Source organism: Mustela nigripes, chromosome 1, assembly GCF_022355385.1.
Source record: "Mustela nigripes isolate SB6536 chromosome 1, MUSNIG.SB6536, whole genome shotgun sequence".
NCBI lineage: Eukaryota > Metazoa > Chordata > Mammalia > Carnivora > Mustelidae > Mustela > Mustela nigripes.
The window spans coordinates 174,883,164-174,907,786 of record NC_081557.1 but is presented as its reverse complement, the minus strand read 5'-3'; the positions used below and the strand labels follow the sequence as shown (position 1 = coordinate 174,907,786).

Below are 24,623 nucleotides of genomic sequence, written 5' to 3'. Positions count from 1 at the left end.
CACACCCCACCTTATTTTAATGGTCTTTCATTCTGTGTGAATCATCTCTGCTGTGTTTCCAATTCTACTCTTAGCCACCCCACCACTCTGGAGAAACATACCGAGGGCTGTTTCACCTACACTGACTTTTCACGCTCTGAACGGGCTATGGGACAACTGGCACATACCAGAGCATTTCAGTCCTGTCTGAGGGGCAGGACTCTTACAAGCAATAAGAATGAGGTTCACGTGAAATTGTATAGTTGCAACAACGCTTTCACGGGCACGTCCTTGACTTGTGACCCTATGAGATGAATATGGTGCATATTACTCTAATTTAAAGATGTGAAAACAGAAACCAAAAGGGCTTTGGGACTTGCCCAAGGTCACAGAACAGGAAGTTGGTGCAAGCAGGCCTCCCACACAATGCTGTCACAATTCTGTCTCAGATCGTTTGCTCTTTGTCTGTAGTTCTGGCCCTTGTTATCGGTGGGGTTCTTTGCAAACTATCTGAAAATAATTCACAGCAGTATATGCCTGGCACTCCTGTCACACGGGCTTGTTCCTTGGAATTGCACATGACAGGCTTTTCTTTTGAAACTCACAAGTACTCCTGCTGACACTCGAGAGATGACTCTTCAGGCCGTTCTTGCATTTTCCCTGAGAAATCCTGTTGGGCTTGCTCCTTGTGAGTCTGGGGAAAGAGATCTGTTGCTGAGCTGTCCCCCTCTACTTTGGGGATGCAATCCTGAAAAGTGGAATAACTGACAGAAATGTCTTCCTCTGAGACAATGGGAGGGTGCTCGCAGGACTCGCTCTCTTTAGAAGCAACTCGCTCCTCTTTCTGCTTGTGCTGTGTGGTGCATAGGTCCTCCTGAAGGGCTGAGAACCCTGTGGGGCACAACAATTTTAATTCAGTATTTAATCGCAGCTCACTTATATTAAAGAGGTAAATATTAAACAGTAACAATAGGTAATACATTCTAAATACTGATTATGCATTGGGCACTGTTCTAGGTGCTTTGGAAGTACTGACTTGTATTAACAACGTTCTGGGGTGAGTACCCTTTTCACACAGCATTTCTCAAGCCAGGCTAAGGAATTTTACAATATCCAGGGCAATGAGGAGCCCCTGAAAAATTTTTGGCAGAGGTATGGCTGACGTGCATCTATTTATTTATTCACTCAACAGATCTATATGGAGTATCGACAGCATAGTAGGTGCTGTTTAGGATGTTAGACATGAAGCAATGAACAAGTCCTCACTGAACTTTTATTTCTGCAGATACAAATTTATGACATATTTTAGAAGAAAAAGAAATCAGGGTAAAAGTACAGAGCAAATAGGGCTAGTGTGTTAGATAGATTGGTCAGGAAAGAGTCCTGTTAGGAGACGATTTTGAGCAGAGGCCTGAAGTAAGTGAGAGAAACAGGTACTGAGGTATTGATGCTCTGAGAGGAGAAGAGTCCACTAGAGTGGAGGTAACAAAAAGTAGCTGAGCCCCACAGCCTGAGAACACATAGGGTGCCCAGGGAACTGCAGAGAGCCCAGGTCTCTGGGTTTTATGGAAAAGGAGAGAGATGGGAGATAGGACAAGCTTTCACTGAACAGTAACACATACCATCACTGAAATCTAGGAAAAGAAGCTACAGAAAGGAACTGAGGAAGAATAGCCAGTAAAATTGGGGGAAAAAAACACGGAAGGAGGGTATCCTGGAAAGTGAATGAAGAAAATATTTTAAGAAGAGATTAATTTTTTCGTCAAATATTACTAAGGGGCACATGAGGTGAAGACTGAAAAATTACTCACTATATTTGGCAATGAGGAAATAACTGGTGAGTTTTAGGAGACTGTTTTCTGTTGGGTGGTGATGACAAAAGACTGAGTGGCATGGACTCTAGAGACAGCTCTAAAGAGAACCAGAAGACATGAAGCAGATAGAGGAAGCTTGGACTTTATTTTTGGAGAGATTTTCTATAAAATAAATGGAGAAACAGAACAAACAGGAAGGGATATAGGGTGAAAGGAATTGCTTTGTTTTGTTTTTTGAAGATGGGCTCTATTAAAGCATGTTTTAGTGCTGTTGAGCATGGTCTAGTTGTAGAATGCCACAGAGGACAACTAGAGCAATGAGGTCCTTTACTGGATAAAAAGGGATGAAATCCAGAAAAAAAGAAGAGATGACAGTTTTAGCAAAGCAAAGACATTTCACAGCAGAAAGAAGGCAGAGTACAGGCACTGAGATGCATGTAGGTTGGTAGATTTGTGAAAGAAATGGACATTTCCTTCAGATGATTCTCATTTTTTCTAGGAAATATGAAGTGTGGTCATCAGTTGTGAATAAGGAGAAGAGAAATGCTGGAAGCTGGAAAGAAGAGGAAAATTCTCGGTATAAAATAGAGATGAGAGGGAAGAAGAAAGAAAGTGAGTGAGCATGTGAATAAATGAGAATGAGAATGTGAAAAAATGAGTACTGACAAGATGGCGGGGCGAATGGCTGGAGGTCCCAGTGGGTCTGAAGAAATGTTGGTGTGGAAGCAAAAGAGGAAGTAAATGTAATGCTTCAAGTTAGGACGCTGGAGTAGTAAAGTCAGTGGTGATGATATAGTCTTGGTTGTGAGCACTGAAATGGGTAGCTCATGTAGAGTAACAGACACAAGTATCAGAAGCCATCAAGGAACTGAGACAAGGGAAATGGATAGGTCATCCATGTTGTTATGAACTGAGTGATTGTATTCCCTTAAAATTCATATGATGAAACCCTAAATCCCAATGCAATAATATCTGGAGGTGCCTTTGGGCTGTAATTGGGTCATGAGGGTAGAGCCCTCAGGAACAGGATTAGTGCCCTTATAAGAAGAGGCCAAAGATCTAGCTAGGTCTCTTTCCCCCATGTGTGGACATAGCAAGAAGACAGCCATCTGTGACTCAAAGGACAGTCCTCACCAGAACCTGACTATGCTGTCATCCTGATCTCTGACTTCCATTCTCTAGAATGGTGAGAAATAAATTTCTCCTGTTTAAACCACTGAGTTCATGGCATTTTGTTATAGCAGTCCCAACTGATTAGGACAATGGTGAAATAACAAAGAATGAGCAGTATGGGTACCTATAAAACAAGAAAAATGTGTGATCACCAAAGTCTACAGACCGCCCTCTAAAAAAAGGGAAGATGTGGTCCAGTTGCCCAAATTAACCACAGATACAACATGCACCCACACCCACAAACTGTCTGACCTTCACTATGATCCAGTGCAATTGTCTGTTCAATTTCTGCATAGCTATGACTGATGCGCTCCTGGAGAGGCTCTGTGCTGGCCTCCATGAGATGAACAATATCCATTCGGTTGATCTTAGTGAGGCATTCAATGAGACTGGTATCTGGGATAGTAGAAAAAACTCATTTATTACTTTTGAGGGGTAAGTACTGTTTTTAAGATCTCTTTCATTTAGTTGTCTTACTAGAATTTTGATATTTGTATAGGAAACAACCAAAGCTTAATTAAAGGTCTTTATAAAACATAAGCAAACAGAAAAGATACATGCATAGAAAGGTGGGAAAGCATTAGGCATAAGCTCTAAAATAGAATTGCCAGATATTATTATGGGACACACTGTCAAATCTGAATTTCAGATAAAACGAATAAACTATAAAGTATAAATATATCCCAAATATTGCATGGAGGGTACCGATACTAAAAAACTATTTGTTAACTCTCTGAAATGTAACTGGGTGTCCTCTAGTTTCGTTTGCCAAATCTGGCAATCCTACCTAGGAGAATGGCAAGAGAGGGAAAGGCAAAAACCAGTAGACTGGTTGTAAATAAGGGAGCTCTCTAGGTGATCTTCAGAGAGACACTAAAGGAAGTAGCAAATTTAGACTAGCGGAAGAATGAGATGAAGTAATGGTCTTTATCACCTCTCAATCAATTTGATGTGGTCAGAATATTATATGCAAATCATTATAAAGCATATCTATGTGACATCTTTCCCTCAATTAAGTTATTTAGGAGTAAAGAGAGTAGGAGCTGAAGGCAATGCACTAATTTTCAGGAGCTGAAAACAATGACAAAGGAACAGTGTCCACTCCCGATATTTAGAAAATTTTAGGTCTTTCATAACATTTCTATTAGCAGCCAGAGTTTCCCCTAAACCGACATTATTCATGGGAATATAGTGTAAGAACTGTTACGCAAGATGCGTATTTTAGAAATGTCATAGCTTGCTCTCATTTGCTTATGGCAGTATTTCAGATTAACGGCATTCAGTATTTTATTGTTTTACTGAATTTATATGAAAGGGCTTGTTGAGCAAGACTTTCGCCTAATGCTTTTCACATAGAGCTCCCACCTACCTGTAGCCTGCCTCCCATCCCTTTCCAGCCAGTACTTCAAGAGAGCATGGCTCTGGTCCTGCAGGGAGTTAGGGTTCTCAATTCGGATTTGATGAATCTGCTCCTCAGTGAAATCCAGTTCTCTTGCTAATTCTAGAAAAGAAAATATTACTCTATAAACACCAGAACTTCAGCGTCTCCACACCTGGCTCTGTGATTTCGTAAATGATGCGTTCTTTCTATTGCTGTAATAGTGTTCGTTTTCTCCTCCTGTGCATTAGAAGTGACTCTCAAGATGACTTTGTTTTTCTGTCCCTAACTGTGGAGGTTCTCCTTAAAACTAGGTATGGAATTTGTCTAGCATCCTGCTCAGTAGGGGGCCTGCTTCCTTCCTCTCTCTCTGCCTGTCTCTCTGCCTACTTGTGAGCTCTATCAAATGAATAAATAAAAAATCTTAAAAAAAAACACAACAACAACTAGGTATGGAATTGATCACATTCACAGTGGAAACACTACATTTGAGGCAACGGATGATAAAACGTGCCTAATTCAGGCCCATTTAATTCCAAAATGCAGACTGGACCATTAATACAGGCTTATACTCTTAACCAAGATAATGGAAAATAAATTACTGAGAACAGGAGTAACAGACTTTCTCACTTTTAATCATCATTAAATAATGTTTTAAGTACTGTAAATCCTATTTCTGGATATTTGGATAAAGACTGGCTGTGGTTATATTACATTGGTTGGATAAACTTTCTTTAATTTGATGTCACTTGAATAAAAGCTCTGGGAAGCATTAACTGACCTAAGGAAAAAGCCACAAAATTTTCCTTTAAAGTCTACCATTCACATAGTACATGGACACTTATACACTGTGGTGTGTATGTGTGTGTGCGTGCAAATAAGTACTCTTTGGATGGCAATCAGCAAATATCTTTCAGAATTAAAAAATACATACCCTTTATTCAGATATTCAATTCTACTTTTAGTAACATGCCCTATAGAGATTCTCATGAAAATACATCAATGCACTACAATATTTGTCATTAACAGGAAACAACCTAGATGTCCAGCAATAAAGGCCACTGATAAAATTATGATACTATCACACAGTAAAACTAAATAGCATTTCTGAGAATGAGATAGATGTCTATGCTGATGGAATATTTACAAGGAATACCATTGAGAAAAATTGTGCTTATTTTAAAATAGTACACCTAGATGTGGTTACTGCATATTTTTTCCTGAATACATGAGAAAGTGGAAGCAGCGATTTTTGAGGTATGAAGCTAGAAGACCAGAGGCAGGTATGAGAAACTTCTTTACACTTTCAATTTTCTACCATTCTGTATGGTTGTGGGGTTTGAATTTTCAACAAGTACATAGATACTACATTTTATGCACAAACACACACATACTTAAGACAAAATAAATAATTCTGGATGTCACCTATTTAATTAGTCAATCAAGGATATTTTGATGTCCTTCCTTCCCCCTAAATCCCTCAATTAAAAAAAAAACAAAACCTGATCAGTATTTAACAACTACTTAAATGTGTAAAAGTGAGGAAATGAGAGACTATGGACTTTCAGAGTCCACAATCTGAGGGTTTTGAAGGGGCGAGGGGGTGGGAGGTTGGGGTACCAGGTGGTGGGTATTATAGAGGGCACGGATTGCATGGGGCACTGGGTGCGATGAAAAAATAATGAATACTGTTATGCTGAAAATAAAAAATAAAACTAAATTAAATTTTAAAAAAACTAAAAAAAAAAAAAAAGTGAGGAAATGACTATTCTCTCTGCCCTGTTATTAATTATCTTTGTTAAGGGTCTTAGGGATTTCTGTTCATATTGATTTTACAATTCATTTTCTTTTAATAATTTTACATATATTGCAATTTTTATACTTAAATATCCTATTTCTCAGAAAATTAGTGAAACATCTTATTCCTATGTATTTCAATATGCAACCAAAGCACATTTAGTACTGTTCACAATGAAGGTATCTAAAATAAGGAGACCTGGGTTAAATCTCCAACTAAATTTTGTGACAACTGCATCTAACAATGACTCTGAAACACAATAATCCCCTCAAAATTTGGATATCCATGGCTCCCAAAGGAGGAGAGTGACATTTGGTATATTCTCAAAATCCCCCGATTTAAAATTCTATTTTTCTAAATTCCAGAGATAACAGAAGGCCTGTCTGGATTTTCTAGCTCAGAGTTTATTATTCTTTTCACTATTCCATGTGGTCTCACCCAAGGAAACAAATACTTTTTCATTGTTAATGACACTTGGCTGATGCAACTGTGTTTCTTAAACAAAGCAAGATCTGTTGAAAAAGTAAGTTACACTAATTTTACCTGTCCAGCTGAAGCCAAGATGATCAGCAATATAAGCCAGCCTTTCCTCGATCCGTTCCTGCTCATCCTGTTGATCTATAGAAGGTCAAAAACAGAATGGCCAAAGGGTGTCTATGACAGGAGAGCAACCACAGTACTTATCATCCAAAGAAAGGAAGTCACTGGTCCAAATATTTGATAATAGCACAAATTAGCTATTATATTTCAAATCATTTTAAATTGTGTGTTTGTCTGATTTCTGGAATGGAATGGGGAGTCAATTTAATTATAAATCATGAAAACCAACTGCTTCCATATCTCTTTAATCAAGACTAGTCACTGGACATATTATAAAAGTTGTTGATTTCTAGTAATCTTAGGACTTTCTTTTTAAAATTATCTGAGAGAATACTGCCCACCAGAAGACAGTCGTCTTGTTCATCAAAAACCAGAAAAATCATAAATAGGATGCCGAAGTAGAGTAACGGGTTAGGACCTCCTATTATTGCCTGTGGCAGCATAGATCACTTCCAGGTCATGTCTGAAAGAAATCATATCCAAGATTTATAAGAGACATAGACCATGGGTTAAATCAGGCCATCCTGGGTTTTTTTTTTAGTCTGGCCAGAGAAATGTTCCTTGATCCTGGTGACCCTGGAAGAAGGAAGGATAAAAGCGTATATACTTGTGTCAGTTGTATCAATAGGTATAGATGTCTTTTGTGTGAAATTTCTGTCTGCTTACTACTAGGTAAGCTTATATATTATTCCCACAAGCTGTCATTTTCCCCTTGGTTTTTAACCTCCATTAATTGATGGGCAGCATTTTAGGTATGACATTTTCCTTTGACACAAATTTAAGAATAATAGTCTTTATTGCAGAGATATTGGAAGACCAGAGGCTACTTCTCAAAGCCATCTATGGTTTCCTTTTTTATAATTCAAAGGGTCATCATCTTCTCACAGTCACTTACATCATGCAAAGTTTGAGTTTTTGTTGTCTGCTGCATCTAATCAGAATATATTCTCCATTCACCTAACACTAAAACAAAGAGCATGGTTTTTTTGTTTTGTTTTGTTTTGTTTTTTTGCTTTATATTTGTTTGCTTTGAGTGTTTACCAGTGGTATCTGAGATCCAACCTTTTGAATCAAAAACAGATCCACAACAATTGGGATTTCGTGATAATGTGAAATCTTCTTGGGCAAATGGCTTCCTAATGATTACAAATTTATTAAGTTGAGTACAAATTATTTTGAAATACTTAAGGGTAAGAAGAAAAAGCTATGAATCCTTACCATATGAAACAAAGCCCAACATATTCATTTGCAAAAGTGAAAGTGCCTAATTTGAGGCTAAGCCTGGGATTCCAGAACAACAAAACTCAAAGCTTGCATGGCCTGACGTGCAGCGGCTCGAGAAAGGCAAGATCACCATTGCCTGTTTATTATGTTTATGTTTTCCATAAGCATTCTCATTACTCAATCTTGAGATTGTTTTCATAGACAAGAGTACACAGAGAAAGCACGAAACACAAAGGGCTTACACAAACACAGTAACCACTACGGAAAGCTTAAAGAAAATGAGACACAAATCACCAAATAAAAGATATTAAAAAAAAAAAACTATATCAAATTTATGACATGCGTAGCACAGGGAATCCCAGTGGCTGGCAAATACCTTCAGCATGGTCATGGCCATTTTCATCAGGGATGCGTTCAATCAGAGTCTCAATGGACTCATCCCAAATAGGCCTTGTGTCAAAGATGTCCTCAGGAATTGAATGCTCGGTCTCAACAGGTGGCAGATTTTCAATTACTGAAACTTCCAGGGCACTACTACTTTCATCATCAGAAACTAATTCTTGCTCCCTTTCTGACTGTGTAAGTCTATCCACTAACTTGGAAGCCTCATCACTAATCTCCTCAAAGAATTCTATGGAGTTCCTGTAAAGGTCAAAGAAATGCTCCTTACTTTCTTTCATAGGGCTCACAGCCCCCTTGCAGGAAGATGTGTTGCTTTTGCTCTTAACTGGCAATCGGGATGTAAATATCTTTGGTCTGGTGGCCCCCTCTTCTGATTCTAACTCCAGCTCCTCTGCCCTCTCTCTGTTCTCTGTTTCTGTCTCAGTGTAACTTGTAGTTTTTACTAGACATTTGGTCTCTGAGTCCAAAGCACTGGCATCAGATTCAGATTTGCTTCTACTATCTGGTGTTCTGCTTGTCATGTCCTGACCCTGAGGAGCCACTGTTTTCTGGAGAGAGGAATCTAGGTGTGAAAGCTGCTGCTCTACTCTTTGGACAGGTGCCTTCACGGGGATTTTAGACTTTGGTTTTGTTTCATCCTCTTTACTTTCCTCATCCAGGCTGGGTAAAAAATCCTCAGAAAGGGAACTCTCATTCTCCACAGATGGAGGTGCTGGGGTTGATGTGGGTGTAGTCCTTACAGGAATTTTGGATTTGTTTTCAGTAGAAGGCACATTCTCCATGGGTGCAGTAGGGATTTCAATTACTGATTTCTGTTCCTCTGGGGAAGAATCAGGAGAATCATCATCCCGATCTGAATGCAAGGACCTGGTAACTGTGGAAAAATCTAACTGAACGTGTACAACTGGTTCAGGGGAGTCAGGGCAAGATGGCTTTTTCACACTAGACTTAGGAGGCATGTCACCCATCTGTGTGGTGGGAAGGTCCTCAGCACCTTCAGAAGGAGCCTCTTCTGTTGATGTTTCAGTGGAGGTTGAATTCCCCATGTGGGTGTTGAGTTGAGCATCTGAAGCAGACTTTTCCTCTACTTCCTCACTCAGGTCATCTGGAAGTAAGTCTGCTTCATCACTCATTGTTTCTTTTGATTCTGAGAGAGCTAGTGACTCAGCTGATGTCTCCCGCTGTGGGAGCTCAGCCCCAGGACTCCCTTCCCTCATGTCTTCAGAGAGAGTCTCTTCCCTGGATTCTTGCCCAATTTGGAAAAAGTGAAAACTTTCATCGGCATAGGACCTTTTGGTCATGTCAATGGCGCCACTTCGGGTCATCTCAAACAATTTTCCTTCCTGAAAGAGAAATGGGTTTTGCTCACTGGTCGGAGTCCCCTCTTCAGTTGGGGTCCTTGCAGGAGTGGTGTCAGGGGTGGTACCCTGTGATTGTCTGTCTACCATCAAACCAAATATCTTTTGTTCTTCCTCTTTCACTCTAGCCTCAAAGGCTTCATCATCCTCACGGATTTCACTCCAGGAATCAGAATCCACGTCTGTTTTTGTGATGATGACTTTGCTGATTTGGTCAGTAACAACTGCTGATGTATTTGGTACAGAAGGCTCTAAAGATGAAAGGGCTTGATCTGATCGCTGTTCCCACAAGGTGCTTTCTTGTTTGGATTCTTCTTCCATGTTTTGGTGCTCAAAATTAGATTCTTGGATTGAAACAGTTGTACTGGAAGAGCTTATTACTACCGTGTCTTCAACAGAGGATGTGATGGTAACAGAATGCACTTCCGAAGACTGAAAACTTGTGTATCCCGCATTTGTTTGAGTTTTGCTTTCTTCACTGGAGAAAAAAGATTGGGAAGGAACATTTTCATAAGGGCTTATTATTTGAGGATCATAGATTTCATCAGGCTCAGCAGGGTCAGACACTGGAACATCCATGGACAATATATCTGTTTGAGTAGTAATTGATGAGTCTTGCATGGAAAAGTCATTCGGTAAGCTCTCAAAAGCTTGGTCAGTTTTGATATCCTCTATTTTTGTAGCAGGAGATAGAAAGGATATGTCTTCATCTAATTGTTGTCCTTCAGATGCTGGACAGTGAGGCAAGGAGGAGGACAAAGACGAAGAGCTTTCACTGGGGCAATCTACTTGTAGAGATGCCACTTGAGAAGCATCAAGCTCTTCTCCTTCTGTGTCTTTTTCATCAGTGTCTTGCAGAGGTATTGATTCCTCATGGATAGCTAGTTGCTCATTGATATCCTCCCTAGGGGAGCTGTAGAGACCTGAAGATATGGGAGTGACTGGGCTGCTAGGACTCCTGGTCTCACACCCATGGCCCTCACAGACTTCTGGTTGATCAGCATCTCTGTTCAGATCATCATAAGACCTATCTGGGCCATTAGTAGAAATACTATGACTCTCTTCAGGTACATGGGATTCACAGTCTTTTTCTTCTTCTGATTTACCACACTCTTCCTGAGTATCCTCATTCATTTTGAAAGTGTATTGTTTGGAAACAATGGGTTGAAACTGTACTTCTTCAGGACTGGAATTGGAGTCTACACTGGATGGAAGTGGAGAAGGAGGTTGTACTCGAATAACTGGCTCTGGTAAGAGGCCTGTGTCACCACCGTTTTTCAGCTGTGCCAACTCAGGTTCACTCTCAGAGGAGGAAGAAGCTTTTCTGCTCTCTGATGTTACTACCACAGGGACATCGCTTTCATCCTCTACAGTTGCCATATGTTTTGGTTCATCCACATCTGCTGAACAGTCAGCATCTGGGTCAGAGGATGAAGAAGATTCTTCTTGCTTGGGTTCTTTCTTGTAGTCCCTTTTCTGCTTTGCTTCTTGTTCAAGTTCGTCAAACGTTTTGATTTTGGTTACCATTTTAAACATTTCCTCTTCAGGTGTGAATCTCTTTTTGTCCCCATTTTCCAAGTCATCCTCCTCTGCACATTCATGAATTACAGCTGGCTTGGGTGTGCTTGCATCTGTGGCTTTGGGTGTGACCTCATAGCTAATTTCTTCCGAGCTGGGAGTGTCTGGAGAGAGGGGGCTCTTCCCAGAGCTCTCTACCAGTGACGTCTGCTCAAGACTGTCATCCTCGGCACTGCCGTCTGGGTCTCGGAGCAGCCGGGACCGCACAGAGGCCACCTCTGTAAAGAGTTCTGTTTTGGCTACGGCTGCAGGAAGAGGGAAGTGACTTGGGAGAACTCCAGCCTTCGTCTTTGGTTCTACCGGGCTGCTTTCTAGAGAGTCGCGGCAAGGGGATTCTTTCAGAGGACTCGGCTCCAGAGAATCCGGAGTTTTGTGTGAGGAGTTATCCTCCAGCACAGGGCTGGCTTCCAGGGAGTCTCTGTGGCTCACTGCAAATGATTCATCGGCACCAGGGCTGAGGACCTCACTGTCTCGGCTAGGGAGTGCAAGTTCTAACCCTTGGGGACTTCTGGCAACTCCCTGGGTCTTTGATTCAGTTCCTGTGCCTGTGTTTACAAAAGCATCAGGCAGTGGAGAGGCTTTTGTCTCATCTGAGGGCTCAGTGGTTGTGGATTTCTGAGCTTCAGAATCAGTGCGCGTCTTGTGGGCAGAACCAACATTCGTAAGTTGACCCTCATCAGAGGATGCTTCCTCAGTCACTCCTTTGGGTGTTTCTTTTGCTAGTAACACAATACAGCTACCAAGGGAATCTGAGGGCTCTGTGCCTTCAGCGACCACAGCACCTTGTTCTTCAGAATCATCAGTGATGTCTTTGATTGAGGGATGGTCTTTTTCCGAAAGAGCTGCTGATGGTGTTTCTAACTTGGTTGTTTCACTTCTTTCCCCAATTTGCTCCTCACTTTTCTTTGGTGAGAAAGAAAGGCTTTCTGGGCTTGTCTCAGGGGTCTCTGCGAGGCCCTCGTGCTTATAGCTTTCTTCTGAACTAATCTGAGGGGTCCCTTCCATCAGGCTGCCACACGGAGAACCTGCCACTCCCTCAGGCTTAAGGCTCTCAGAACTGCCATCCAAAGCACCACTTTGTAAAGACAGAGCTGGAAGAAATTCATCTTTCATGTAATCTAGTGGAAATGTCGTGTTGAAAGGACTAGTGAGTACCTGATCTAAGTGAAGCTGTGCTTCTTCTGTCTCCTCAGTCCTTCGGAATTGTTGGTATTTGTCATTGTCTTCCAATTCTTGCTTAATGACGTCAGAAAAGTCAGTGGAAGTTTTCCTATCTGGGCTGATCTGGAGGTCCATGTCTCCCTGTTCATCAGTCAGCTTTTCTTTGGGAACATTACTCTCTTTATGGCTTTCTTCTTCTGGTGCTGACTGAACAGGTTCAGGTGTTTTGTGGCTAAGGGCTTTCTCCTTCTCTACAACTAGATCTTCTCTCTTAAACCCTACAGAGGAAGCACGGACTGCTCTCTTGGATTCGGAAACTCCTGTTACCACAAATCTCTGGCCTCGTTTGATCGTCTGACTCTCTGTTTTCTGTGTTTCTCTGTGGTTTAGCACCTGCCCCTTTTCTTTTTCTACCCGAGCTTTGCCTTTCTCTTGTGGCTGCTTTTGCTTCACTGATTTGTGCTCAAACAGTCCAGTCTTGTGTTTAGAGGGGTCCTGACCTGACTGGAAAGCTTTCATCAACTCCCGAACAGACATTGTCTCCTCGATTCGTTCTGTTTTTGAGGTTGGGGAGACAGGTGGTTGCTTTTCTGTTTTCCCAGAAGGCGACACAGGCAAGTGTTTCTCAGTTTTCCCGGAGGTTGATACAGGTGGATGCTTTTCCATTCGTCCAGCTGGTGACACAGGCAAGCGCTTTTCTGTTCTCCCAGGTGATACTGGTGCATGTTTCTCCATTCTCCCAGAGGGCGAAATAGGTGGGCGTTTGTCCATTTTACCTGAAGGTGAAACAGGTGGGTGTCTTTCTGTTTTTGTAGATGACACAGGGGAGTGCCTTTCAGTTTTTGTCGAGGGTGACACAGGCAAGTGCTTCTCGGTTTTATTTGAAGACACAGGGGAGTGCCTTTCAGTTTTTGCAGAGGGTGACACAGGTGAGTGTTTCTCAGCTTTACTTGATGGTGATACCGGAGGGTGCTTCTCAGTTTTTGTAGAGGAGGAAAGAGAAGAGTGTCTTTCTGTTTTAGAGGAGGGTGATGCCGGTGTGTGCCTCTCCGACTTCAGAGAGGGTGATGCAGCTGGATGTGTCCTGTGGGTTATCTTTTTTGGCACATCCTCTTTGCCTTTGACTCTGACAGGCAACTTGCTTCGACCTTTTTGTTCATCTTCCACTCGTTTCTGAAGGGCCTTTACTTTGTCCTTTATGGAACCAATGGGAGTCTCTTCTATCAAAGGTGAAGTGGCCTTTACAGTGGGGAGGGGTTCAGGGGCTAAACCTGCATCTTCATCTAATGACTCTTCTGAACTACATTTTTTAAGTTCACTTTTTTCTGCACTACCTTGTACACTTTCCTCTTTTTGTTTCTGTTTTTCTTTTAATTTCCTTCTCACTGGCTTCTTTATTCCCAGGCTTGGTTTGTGCTGTTTCTGGGCACTCTGCGTGTCATGTGGGGGTGCATCTTTCCTTTCATTTTCAGAGCTCCTGCCAGTAGCCAGAGCGTCACGTTTCTCCCCTGCTATCCCTTGAACTGTCTGTGGTGGCTTTTCATGAGGAGACACATAGGAATTTAGATCCTCAGTAAGGTAGTTCACTAGCCCCGTTGAGTCTTTCTCTGCTTTGATGTGGCACTCTTTATCTATTCTAACTTCTACGCATGGGTGTTCAGTGATTTCTAAAGGTGCTTTTTGCTTAGCCTCCTCTATTTCCTCATCACTGACAATCACCCACTCCTCTTCCTCTAATTCTCTCTCCGACTGAGACCTCGGCACACTGCCTTCATCTCTGGCGCAGGTTCCACTTCTCAGGATTTCATTCACTTTCTCTAAGTCCTCTTTAACTCTTTCAACAATTTCAAAAGGCTCTCCTGGCTCTTCCTCAGCAGCCTTCACCAGCTCCTTCACTTTGATAGAACCTGCCCTATCAGATACATCTGTGGTCAAGATGGCGGTCATTTTGATCAAATCTTGTTTCATCTCAGAAACTTCAGAGAGCAAGTCCGGACTGGCTAGGACAGGAACTTCATTAACCAGGTGACTTTTCAGGACAGATGTTTCTGTAGATTCTGTCTCATCATCTTTGATGTGAATGAAAAACATTGAAAGTAAAATGGAAATCAAAAAAATATATTGGCAAATGTAATCAGGACTGAAACGACACAGTGTCTTTTCCTGTTGTGGCGGGAGGGACAACAGAATGGGCCGGGAATGGTGAATCCACAAGGTCTCAGGATACAAAAGCAAAGCAAGGCTAACGGAAAAATTAAAAAAAAAAAAAAAAAAACTGAAAAGGAAAAATGAGCAGGAAATAACTTGCTTAATTTTCTCACTCATAGCACATTCACACATACAACAAAGCTATAACAAACAGCCACGACAGACAGACAGACACACACACACACACCATCACAGATCAAAACAAAGAACGAACGCAGTGAAATTACACAGAAATATCTCAAGATTGTTCAGATGTTACAGATCAATGTTGAAAAAAATATAAACATGGGGAAAAAAAAGGAAAAAAGCATTAGAAATTGCAGAAAGTTGATTTCCTCTAGGAGAAAGCCAGTAGTAGCAAACTCAGAATGCCTCCTAATGATGTATATATGTTTTTTAATCATATGAAAATCCAGAATTCAGTGTTTTGTTCTGCCAATATACAATGACTATATAAAAGATGTCTGAATCAGCTGCAAACCGGCATTTCATCTAAGGAAAATTCACACCTAACAATGAAACGAATGGTCTTGTGCTAAGAGGCATGGTCCTTTCCTTGGAGCAACCTCCTGGTTTAGACACATAAAGGACAGACCAAGGAGGGAAATAAAGGAAAGGAAAGAAGAAAACAACAAAACAACAACTGTGATTAAACTTATATGTGAGTCCAAAGTTAAAATGTGATGCATGGCAATCCAAATCAGAGACAGTCACACGGGACACACGCACAGTTTATGTAAGCCAAGTTATTTCCATGCAAAGCAAAGGTGGAAGGAAACTGGTGGGAGCGGTGGCTTTGCTGAAATGCGCGGGCAGGAGGATGGTTAAGAAATTAGAACAATATGGAAACATTACTGTGGTGAAGCGTATTCCTTTCCCTACAAGTCTGTACATCAGTGCTGAATGCGGTAGTATATTTGAAGGACAGGTAGTAGGGACCTGCACCCATTCAAAGCAAAAAGGAGAAGTTGGTCAAACTCTTTTAGGATTTGCTCTTGAAAAGACTTAGGAAAGAGTTCCTTCACTAGAGCCCTTCTTTATGGATTATTTTATACCTAGATGAAGATTATTTAAGGATTATCTTTAAACTAAAAAAATGCATCTAAATTTAAACTTTAAAAAATACTCACAACACTTAGGAGTCATTTAGGAGAATCTGTGGCATTATAGCAATATTGTAGCTTTCTCCCTTTTCTTTTTTAAGTAACTGAGCCAGCGGGATGTATTAAACTTGAATTTCTACTAGTTAGTGTTCAAGAGACAGAGGAAAGGGCCATTTAAATAGACATAGTAGTCCTGAAGAAGAAAAATGGGATAATAAAATATCTTTTTTAAAAAAAGGATTTAATTAAAGCAACAATAATGTCACTTTTTTAACAACTAAGAGTCTTCTCTTGAGAGAATCGGAATTTGTTGAGAAGATATACTCTGTGACTATGCATATATATATTAAAATAATTTATATTAATGCAAATTTGTTCAAGTACAAGCCAAATGAAAACATCCAGAACCTCAAATAATCTAATCCTGAATGACGATTTAACGTAAGAGCAAAGAAACTCTCAATTAAAAGCATTCTGGGGGTGCCTGAGTGCCTCAGTCCATTGAGAGGCTGCCTTCTGCTTCAGGTAATGATCCTGGAGTCCTGGGATCAAGCCCTGCCTTCGAATCCCTGCTAAGCAGAGAGTCTGCTTCTCCCTCTGTCCTTCAGCCCCTGCTCCTGCTCTCTCTTAAATAAATAAATCTTCAAAAAAAAAAAAAAAAACATCCTAATAACTTACATTGTGTACTAGGTCTTCAAAACGAACAAACAAAAAAAGTCCCAGATCATTGCATAGGGCCAGATGACCATATTAAATGTGCTTCTAAGTTTTCTCCTTTTGGGAATAGCAACCTGAAATTCAGTGAATCAAAATGAACTTTTAAGTGAATAAAAAAAAAAAATTGTATTTTTTTCCCTAAACTCTTTGGGGGCATAGAAGCAAGAAAGAAACCTGAAAATTTTAACTTCTTCCACACAAGAAACCAATCACCAGAAATAGGTCCCAAAACTAAAATGTTAATTAATTATTACAAACCCAAAATGAGTTCTAATAGCTCCCTTAAGGTCTGTAAAAACCAGTTCTCTCTGTACTAAAATGTGTTTGGGATTTGCATCATTATTTAAAATTAGCCCTATAATGGTACAGTGTTGCGATTAGTAATTTCATCCAGGAGGTTTTGATTTTTGCATTCTTGGTTTTTGTTTTGTTTTGTTTTTGTTTTCCAGAAAGTTTCACAGAAGTCTGTTAGACCTCAGCCCTAAAGAAGTCCGTTACACTTCACCACAGTAAGAGGTGCGAGGTGGTGGGGTGGGGGAGGCTGAGCTATAGCTGAGAACTACTGAGACAGTATCACTTTCACAGGTGTAGCCTATAAAAATAATGAGAGCTCTCCCGAAGTCAATGTTCCTTAATATAAAAAGTGATACTGTCATGTCAGTGCTTAAAAAAAAAAAGTGAGATGACAATGTTATGCTAACAAAAGGACAAAAACGGTAGGGTGGGTTTCTAAACAAGCGTAACAGCAATAGCAGGGGTAACAGGGGTATCAAAAGAAAGTGAATGCTTAGATGAATAATCATTGCATTTTACTGCTAATTAGCTCACAAATTAGATATTTTTTTGTAATTTAACTGGCCAAGCTGCTTCTCTAAATATACATTAATGATTAATAAGGACAATATAAAAATATAATTATTATAGTGGTTAGTAATGGCATCTAGCTGCATTTTAATTCATGCTTCTCTTTAGTGTAGCCAGCTTTCAAACAAACTCAATTTTATTTAAAATCTTACTTTTTTCTGATGTCATATCGATCTGAAAGAAAACATACATAAATTGAATGGTTACAAACTGCATCTGGTTTTCCCCTGATGTACAAATAAGCTCCTATTCATGACCACACCCATGGGGAGATAACAGAAGCTAGAGGTCAAAGTAATTTGCTACAGTTCTTCCTGAGAGTCTCCTTGATTCTCATCCTAACTTTGAAAAAACAAATCTCCTTTCTAGACTTTATAGGTGGAAAGCTTTTTTAAATATGTTATTTCCAGCAAGATAGGATCGAGGGTGCGTTTAATGTTAGAAATACATGTGTATGAGGGAAAAGGCCAGGAAAAGAGTGAGGGGGTGGGGGGCGGTTAAACAGTGTCAATTTAGTTGAGAAAAAGGCAGAAAGAACGAACAGCATGCCAGGGTAATACATTCTACAGGAGTTTCATTGTCATTAATTACAAGCCAAGATTCCAAATCCTGAAAAGAATACCAACTGGATCTATTGTCCTGCACAACTCCTGAAAAGTCCTCAATAGAACAATCATAAACCTAATGCAAGAAACTCACTTAAATATAGCAAAAAATGGTTTTATGATTACACTGCTTTTCTAAGAAGGTGTGTAGGTACCATTTTGAACAGGTTTGGTAAGGGGGTCACCAACTGCAGAGAAGAAACAGTATGTGAGACAAGGAGTGGCTGGACAATAGAGGGAAAGGATGACATCTATCCTGTCATGATTACTGCATATATAGTTACATACAGCAGGACAATGAGGCTATCGTCTCCCCTTGTCCTGCTCTGCTGCCAGGGCAGGAGTCAAAAGTCAATTCAGGGCAATTATCTGCCCTGTATTGTGTATATGTATATGTATATATATGTATATGTATATATATATATATATGTATATGTATATGTATATTTTCTAAAAGGGCCTCACATTTTAAACTGGTGGGTACAAGGGTACCTATTATATTTTTCTTTATATGTTTTTGTGTTCCAAATCCATCAGAATAACACTAAAAATAGAATACAAGTACATTTGAAAATCTTTACGTGCAACTAGTAACAACTGCATTTGTCTATCTTAGAAACAGGAACCAATATGTACATAGGAAAGTAGACTGAATTTCCTATCATTTCTATGATGATGTTTGGGCATTCACATCTTTATACGGGAAACAAACACAAATGTGCCTGAACTATCATAGAGGTCTTATTCAAATGGTTCTTTCTTCAAGGCAACCTCTTGAAGACTCACTTTTTTCATCTATTATAAGACAGCACAGAACTCATAGGGCAATTTTGAGGATCAGTGTTAATGAGGTACATGGAACACTTAATAAAGAGTCTACCTTCTAAGAAGTGCTCATTATTAATAGAGTTCCACATTATAATATTACAGTCTAATGGTTGAACTGCACACTCCTTAAAGTTTTTAGTCTCAGTGGTTCTCAGATGTTTTGGTCTTAAGACTGCTTTACACTCCTAAAAATTACTGAGGACCTTGAAGAACTTTTATGTTTCATATATACAAGTAAATTTCCATTTTATACATTAACACTGAGAAAATGCTAGAACCCAAATGCACATAAGGACGCACTCCAGAGTCAGGGTGATCATGTCATCATGTCAATGTAGCCTCTGGAAAACTCCTCTATAGCTTGTGGAGACATGGGAGGCAAAATAATAATAATAATAATAATAATAATGTCTTAGTAATATTAGGGGAAAAAGAAAAGTTTTGACCTCCAGGTATCACCAAACCAACCTCTGAGAACTGAAATAATAGCTTGGCCTTCAGGAGTCAGTAGAGAAACATAAATTACTGCACAGAGACAGGGTAACAATTTACAGGGAAAGCTTTACTATTGTTGAATTCAATCCAAGAGATGAGAAAACTGAGGCTCAAAGAGGTTAACTAAAACTGTGACCCTTCAGTTACTAAAACTGTATAACCCTTCTAAGAACACAGGTTAACTACGTGCTCTTATTAGCGGTTATAGCAAATACAGCCATCAACAAGGGACAATGTCATACAATTACCTCTTCTTCCTGTTCTTGATCTGACTCTGATTCCTTGCGGCCCCAAGATGCCATGCAAGATGGGAAAAAGAGAGCAGGAAGAGTAGAGAGTATTTAGAAGAGAAGATTAAATACACTGCCAACAAACATCAACAGGCAAGCATATAGTCAGCATACTCTTGTTTTTTCTTCTGACAGTTTATAGAAGACAGGCACAAAAATTTAAAAGGATTGATTTAAATATGGAAGTCTGTAGATTCAAGAAGCAAAAAACCCAAAATCATAAGTACACTAATTTATTAGGCAAAATAACTAAAATTACAAATACACTTATTTCAGATACTAGGTTACTAGGGCCTTAAAGCTTGCTAGCTAATGGATTTGATGCATATGTCTGGAGAAATGGCGATGGTATATACCAGTCATTATAGATATTGGCTGAAAATGTTAAAGGTCACAAATAAGCATATGGTGAAAATATTTCCAATACACAGGCAATATTTAGGAGTTCTATTATAATAAAGAACTACTCAATTCTAAAGTTTATCTGAAGTGTATACAATGTTTGGCATTGTTTTCCTTTTTGTTTTGAGTTACGAACTGGAAAGTTGTCCTGGACCATCATGGCATTAATGATATGTTTCAACTTAGAAATACAGTGTAATAATAAAGTCAATGCTTTTATAGAACACTGAAAGTTCACTGAGACCAGAGACAAAGCTCATTCATCTGTATATGTCACTCAGGTGGGCTGCCTACAGTATATATTTTGTTGTGCTTCTTATCGGGCATTCCTCTTTGGTGACTCACAAATCTACAAACCCCAAAGTACATTTTCCATCACTGGAGTGAAATGAGATTATGTTCAATTGGGTGGATATACCTATTGCTGTATTCTAATAACTGGAGTAACACGTATGTTTACATCTACAGGTAATATTTTATTTTTATCATACAATGAGAATCTGTAATGTTAAACCATGATGCTATGAGGTTTTCTCTGTGTGTCTGATCTCTATTTACAAGAATAATTGGTTAGGAAAAATAGACCATAGTGGGTAAAAAGAAGTGTCGAACATGCTTTCTTTTGTGGAGTCAAGATTTTGGGTTTTAAATAGATTTCTTCATCTCCTCCAGGTCTTACCTGCCATTACTTGTCCCCCTCCCCAACCTCTAGTAGACACACTGACAACCACTACAGCCCCCTACAGACCACCATGGCGGGGGACAGGGAGGAGAATGGGGTTTCCCATTGAAAAGATATTTGTTAAAATTTTTTTAAGTAATAAAAATTAAGTTATCCCTAGCATTTAATTCGTTCAGTTGTTGTCTTCAACTTCATCAGAGTAAGCTAGGAATTCTGTAATGGTGAGCAGTCCGAATAGAAAGTAATATCTGTTAAAAGAGAATTTGGGTCAGGAATTGATGAATTGTTCCTTTTCAACAAGGAACCTATCTCTTGTAACATGGGAGCATTTTGTACATTAATCATGTTAAAAATAGTTGAAAAATTAGTTTGATACCCCCAAATATTATGGATTACAAGATGAACAAGTATTTATTTCAGCAATAAGATTAAAAACTCATGAGGTTGCTCTGAATTTAATAATATATAATCTACCCGTGAACTGGCAGTGAACAGAAGCTAATGGACTCATAATACGTTGCTAGGGCCAAATGGACTAGTATCATCCCAGAAGGGCACATAAAAACAATGAAGACAAAGCCAATTTATTTTTAAAAATTAGTCCCAAATCTTAAATTCATATTTTCTCTTTCCTAGCCAATATGTATGTATAAAAAAATTTCCATCAGAGCAAATTTAATGCAAAATAAAGGAGAGCTACTTTTTGTCCTTACTTAAATGGAAAATCAAAAATTTGACAGGGAATCAAAAATGATTGCTCTACATGCTTGCACTCAGTGCTTTTGTTTGACTTATTTTAAAGGATTTGAAAATTAAATCCTATAGAGACTGAATTGCACTACAACAGATTTGACAATACCTTTGTATAAATTGGCAGGGTGATGTTTAAGTTGCAAATAGCTTGATGCACCAGGCCTCTTGTGGATTTTGGCTCTTTCATAAATGATAGTCGCCCGCAAGGTTCCTGAGTCGTGTCGCGTACCTTGAACAAGAAAGGCATGCGTACTTCACCCACATATGATATATGCTATTTATTTTAATTAGATGATACTCAAAAGAATGAGGAAAAAATAAATTTATTTGATAATGCCAAAGATTTGGAGTTGTTCCTTTCTCTATTTCTATATTCATTTAGAATTATTTTTGAAAGAATCATTCAGCTTTTTAAAAATTGTGGTAAAAGACATAGACCATAAAATTTATCATTTCCATTTTTACACTTTGCATTTTTAAGTGTTCAATTTAGGGGCATTAAGCACATTTACAAACTTGTGCAATCATCAAATCTTTACTATGCAGAATTTGTCATCATCACAAACACAAACTCTGTACCTATTAAATGACAGCTCCCCACACTTCTCTTCTGCCACCCTGAGTCACCTCTATTCTACTTTCTGTCTCTAAATCTGCCTCTTCCAGGTACCCTGAATGGATAGAGTTATACAATGTTTCTTCCTCTTGAGTCTGGATTATTTTACTTAGCATAAGATTTTCAAGCTTTAACCTGTTGCAATATATATCAGAATTTCATTCTTTAAAAGAATTGTGTTAAAATAGACGTAACATAAAACTGATCATTTCCACCATTTTTACATGCACAGTGCAGTAGCAATAAGTACATTCACACTGTTGTACAACCATCACCTCCATTCATCTTCGGAACTTCCTCATCTTCACAAACTGAAACTCTGTCTCCATTAAACAAGAATTTTCCATTCCTCCCTTCCCTCAACCCCTGGCAACCACCCTTCAATTTTCTGACTCTAGGCTTTTGACCTCTCTAGGCACCATATAAGTGGAAACAGAGTATGTCTTTTGTGTTTGTTAATTTCACTTAGCATATATCCTCAAGGCTCATTCCTGTTACATCATGTATCAAAATGTTCTTTGTTAAGGCTCAATAATGGTCCATTATTATTATGTACCTATAGACCATATTTTAACCATTCACCTGTCAATGGATATTTATGATGTTTCCACCTTTTGGCTACTGTGAATAATGCTCTTATGAACACTGGGATGCCAAGTAACTGTTTGAGTCCCTACTTTCAGTTCCTTTGGGTATCTACCTAGAAGTGGAACTGCTGGATCATATTCTTACCTAGGTTTAAATTTTTGAGGAATCATCATACTGTTTTCCACAGTGGCTGCATCATTTTGTATTCCTACCAGCAATGATCGGGGTCCCAATTTCTCCACATCCTTGTCAACATGTATTTACCATTTCATTTTATTTCATTTATAGATTTATTTTTTAACAACCGCCATCCTAATGGGTACAAAGTATCTCATTTGTGATTTGAATCTGAATTGCCTTAAATTTGAATTTCCTTGAGCATCTTTTCATATGCTTATTGGTCATCTGTTTGCCTTCTTTGGAGAAATGTCTAAGTCCTTTGCTCATTTCTGTATTTGGTTGTTTATAGAATGACTTCTGCACATCAACAATATCAAGTATTAGCTTAATAATTGAGCCATTTGAGTTAAATGGATCCTTTGCCCCTCAGCAGCTGTAGTTTAATGTGGTGATTTCTAAGAGCCTTTCTTTAATCATGTAAAACAATCAAACCAGAAATGGCACAACAAAGGACTCAATAGAGATCTTGGGAAAGCTTCACAGACTAACAATTTTAAAGAGATTTACTGACATATCCTTGGAAAATCATAAGGGATTAAAACGAGTCATTGCTAACAAACTAACAAACTAGAGTCATTGCAGTAAAAAACTGTTGGAAACCAGCCTCCATCTTGTGAGAGTTGAGCATTAGGACTTTCAGATCAGTGAAATAAACTGTGAGAAGCAAGGGAAAAAAATGAAGAGCTGGAGAAATAGAGTACAGTATTATTACTTCCTTTGCATTTTGCCATCACACATTTTTGTCCCTTTTTATAACTGGACTCTGGAATGAAATATGTATATATCGCTGCCAAACTCCTAACTTGGATTAATATTCTTAAACAGAAAACAAATTCATGATGTACTGAAGGGTCTCCATAAATGTTTGTTGGATGAATTTATGAAAATATATCCAGTTCACGGCTCTATCTTAGATAACCTCTTACTAGATCAAGTGAGATCCTGGGATCCTTCAGAGCTCTTATTACAAAGTACTGTCACTAAGGGATTCTTTTGGTCTCCACATGAAATTCATATGTTTTTAAAATTTAAGAATAAATATTTAAAAGAGATGATAGCAAAAAAGAAAGAGAGACTTTCTGTAAAATTTGGAAAAAATGTAGCCAGTTTTTCTAACCAATGAATTGGCTATTTGTCTTAATTCTCAGCCTTGAACATCGTCTATAAGTAAAAATTAAGCTTGAGTTTGAACTTCAAAAATAAAAATGGTTGGCTCTATAGGACTTTAAAATTTCACAGATATGGTTTTTAAAAATTACTTCAATGACTGAAAAGCAAATATTATCTCCTTCTAAAGGAAATTAAATCCTCACTTGATCTTAAGTAAAATGCATTAGAAAAGGCCATCTATATACTACCTTGACAAAGAGAGGAAGTCGGTTTTCTTTGAAGGCAAAAAAACTGAAGATATGATGTTGGCCACTCTTGGTTAATGGCACCAGGTTGCCAAAACAATCAACATAGATGGGTTTTCCTTCTAGTACCTGGTGAAAACAGACAAAAGTAACACAGGACATAAGAGCTATAATTATTACTTGTTATTTACAACAAAAAGTGGTGGTACTACTTGGTACATCAAAGTTCTTAAAATATACATACATAATCTTTAAATTGCTGACTGGCATTTTGTCTTATCTGTGACAAAGCACGTGCTAATACTCTCTCTTCCTACTGGTACAGGAATCTTCAAATGCATGGTGGCATTTAATGTTAATGTTTTCATTTCTAACACTGTTTCATGTTACCCACCCCATCCCCCAAAACTGGCATCTCTTTGAGTCCTAAATTTAAATTTCTGATTGGGTAGTTTTTGACACTGTAATGAGT

The 24,623-nt window shown here is 38.9% G+C and overlaps 1 protein-coding gene across 19 annotated transcripts in view; it reads right to left on the bottom strand.

Annotated features, from left to right (window-relative positions):
• The window catches only part of ANK2 (ankyrin 2), a 323,814-nt gene that overhangs the window by 13,097 nt on the left and 286,094 nt on the right, over positions 1 to 24,623 (bottom strand). For 12 of the 19 annotated variants that reach the window (XM_059377495.1, XM_059377473.1, XM_059377509.1 and 9 more), the window contains 8 exons: positions 24,155 to 24,280; positions 21,519 to 21,641; positions 19,534 to 19,566; positions 17,510 to 17,531; positions 6,686 to 6,760; positions 4,336 to 4,467; positions 3,219 to 3,362; positions 585 to 870 (listed from right to left, as the gene is read on the bottom strand). In XM_059377495.1, coding sequence (XP_059233478.1) covers positions 585 to 870; positions 3,219 to 3,362; positions 4,336 to 4,467; positions 6,686 to 6,760; positions 17,510 to 17,531; positions 19,534 to 19,566; positions 21,519 to 21,641; positions 24,155 to 24,280 — 941 coding nt within the window. Of the gene's footprint in view, positions 1 to 584; positions 871 to 3,218; positions 3,363 to 4,335; positions 4,468 to 6,685; positions 6,761 to 8,342; positions 14,535 to 17,509; positions 17,532 to 19,533; positions 19,567 to 21,518; positions 21,642 to 24,154; positions 24,281 to 24,623 lie in introns of all 19 variants that reach the window. The other 7 variants (XM_059377418.1, XM_059377417.1, XM_059377490.1 and 4 more) reach the window with 3 other exon arrangements.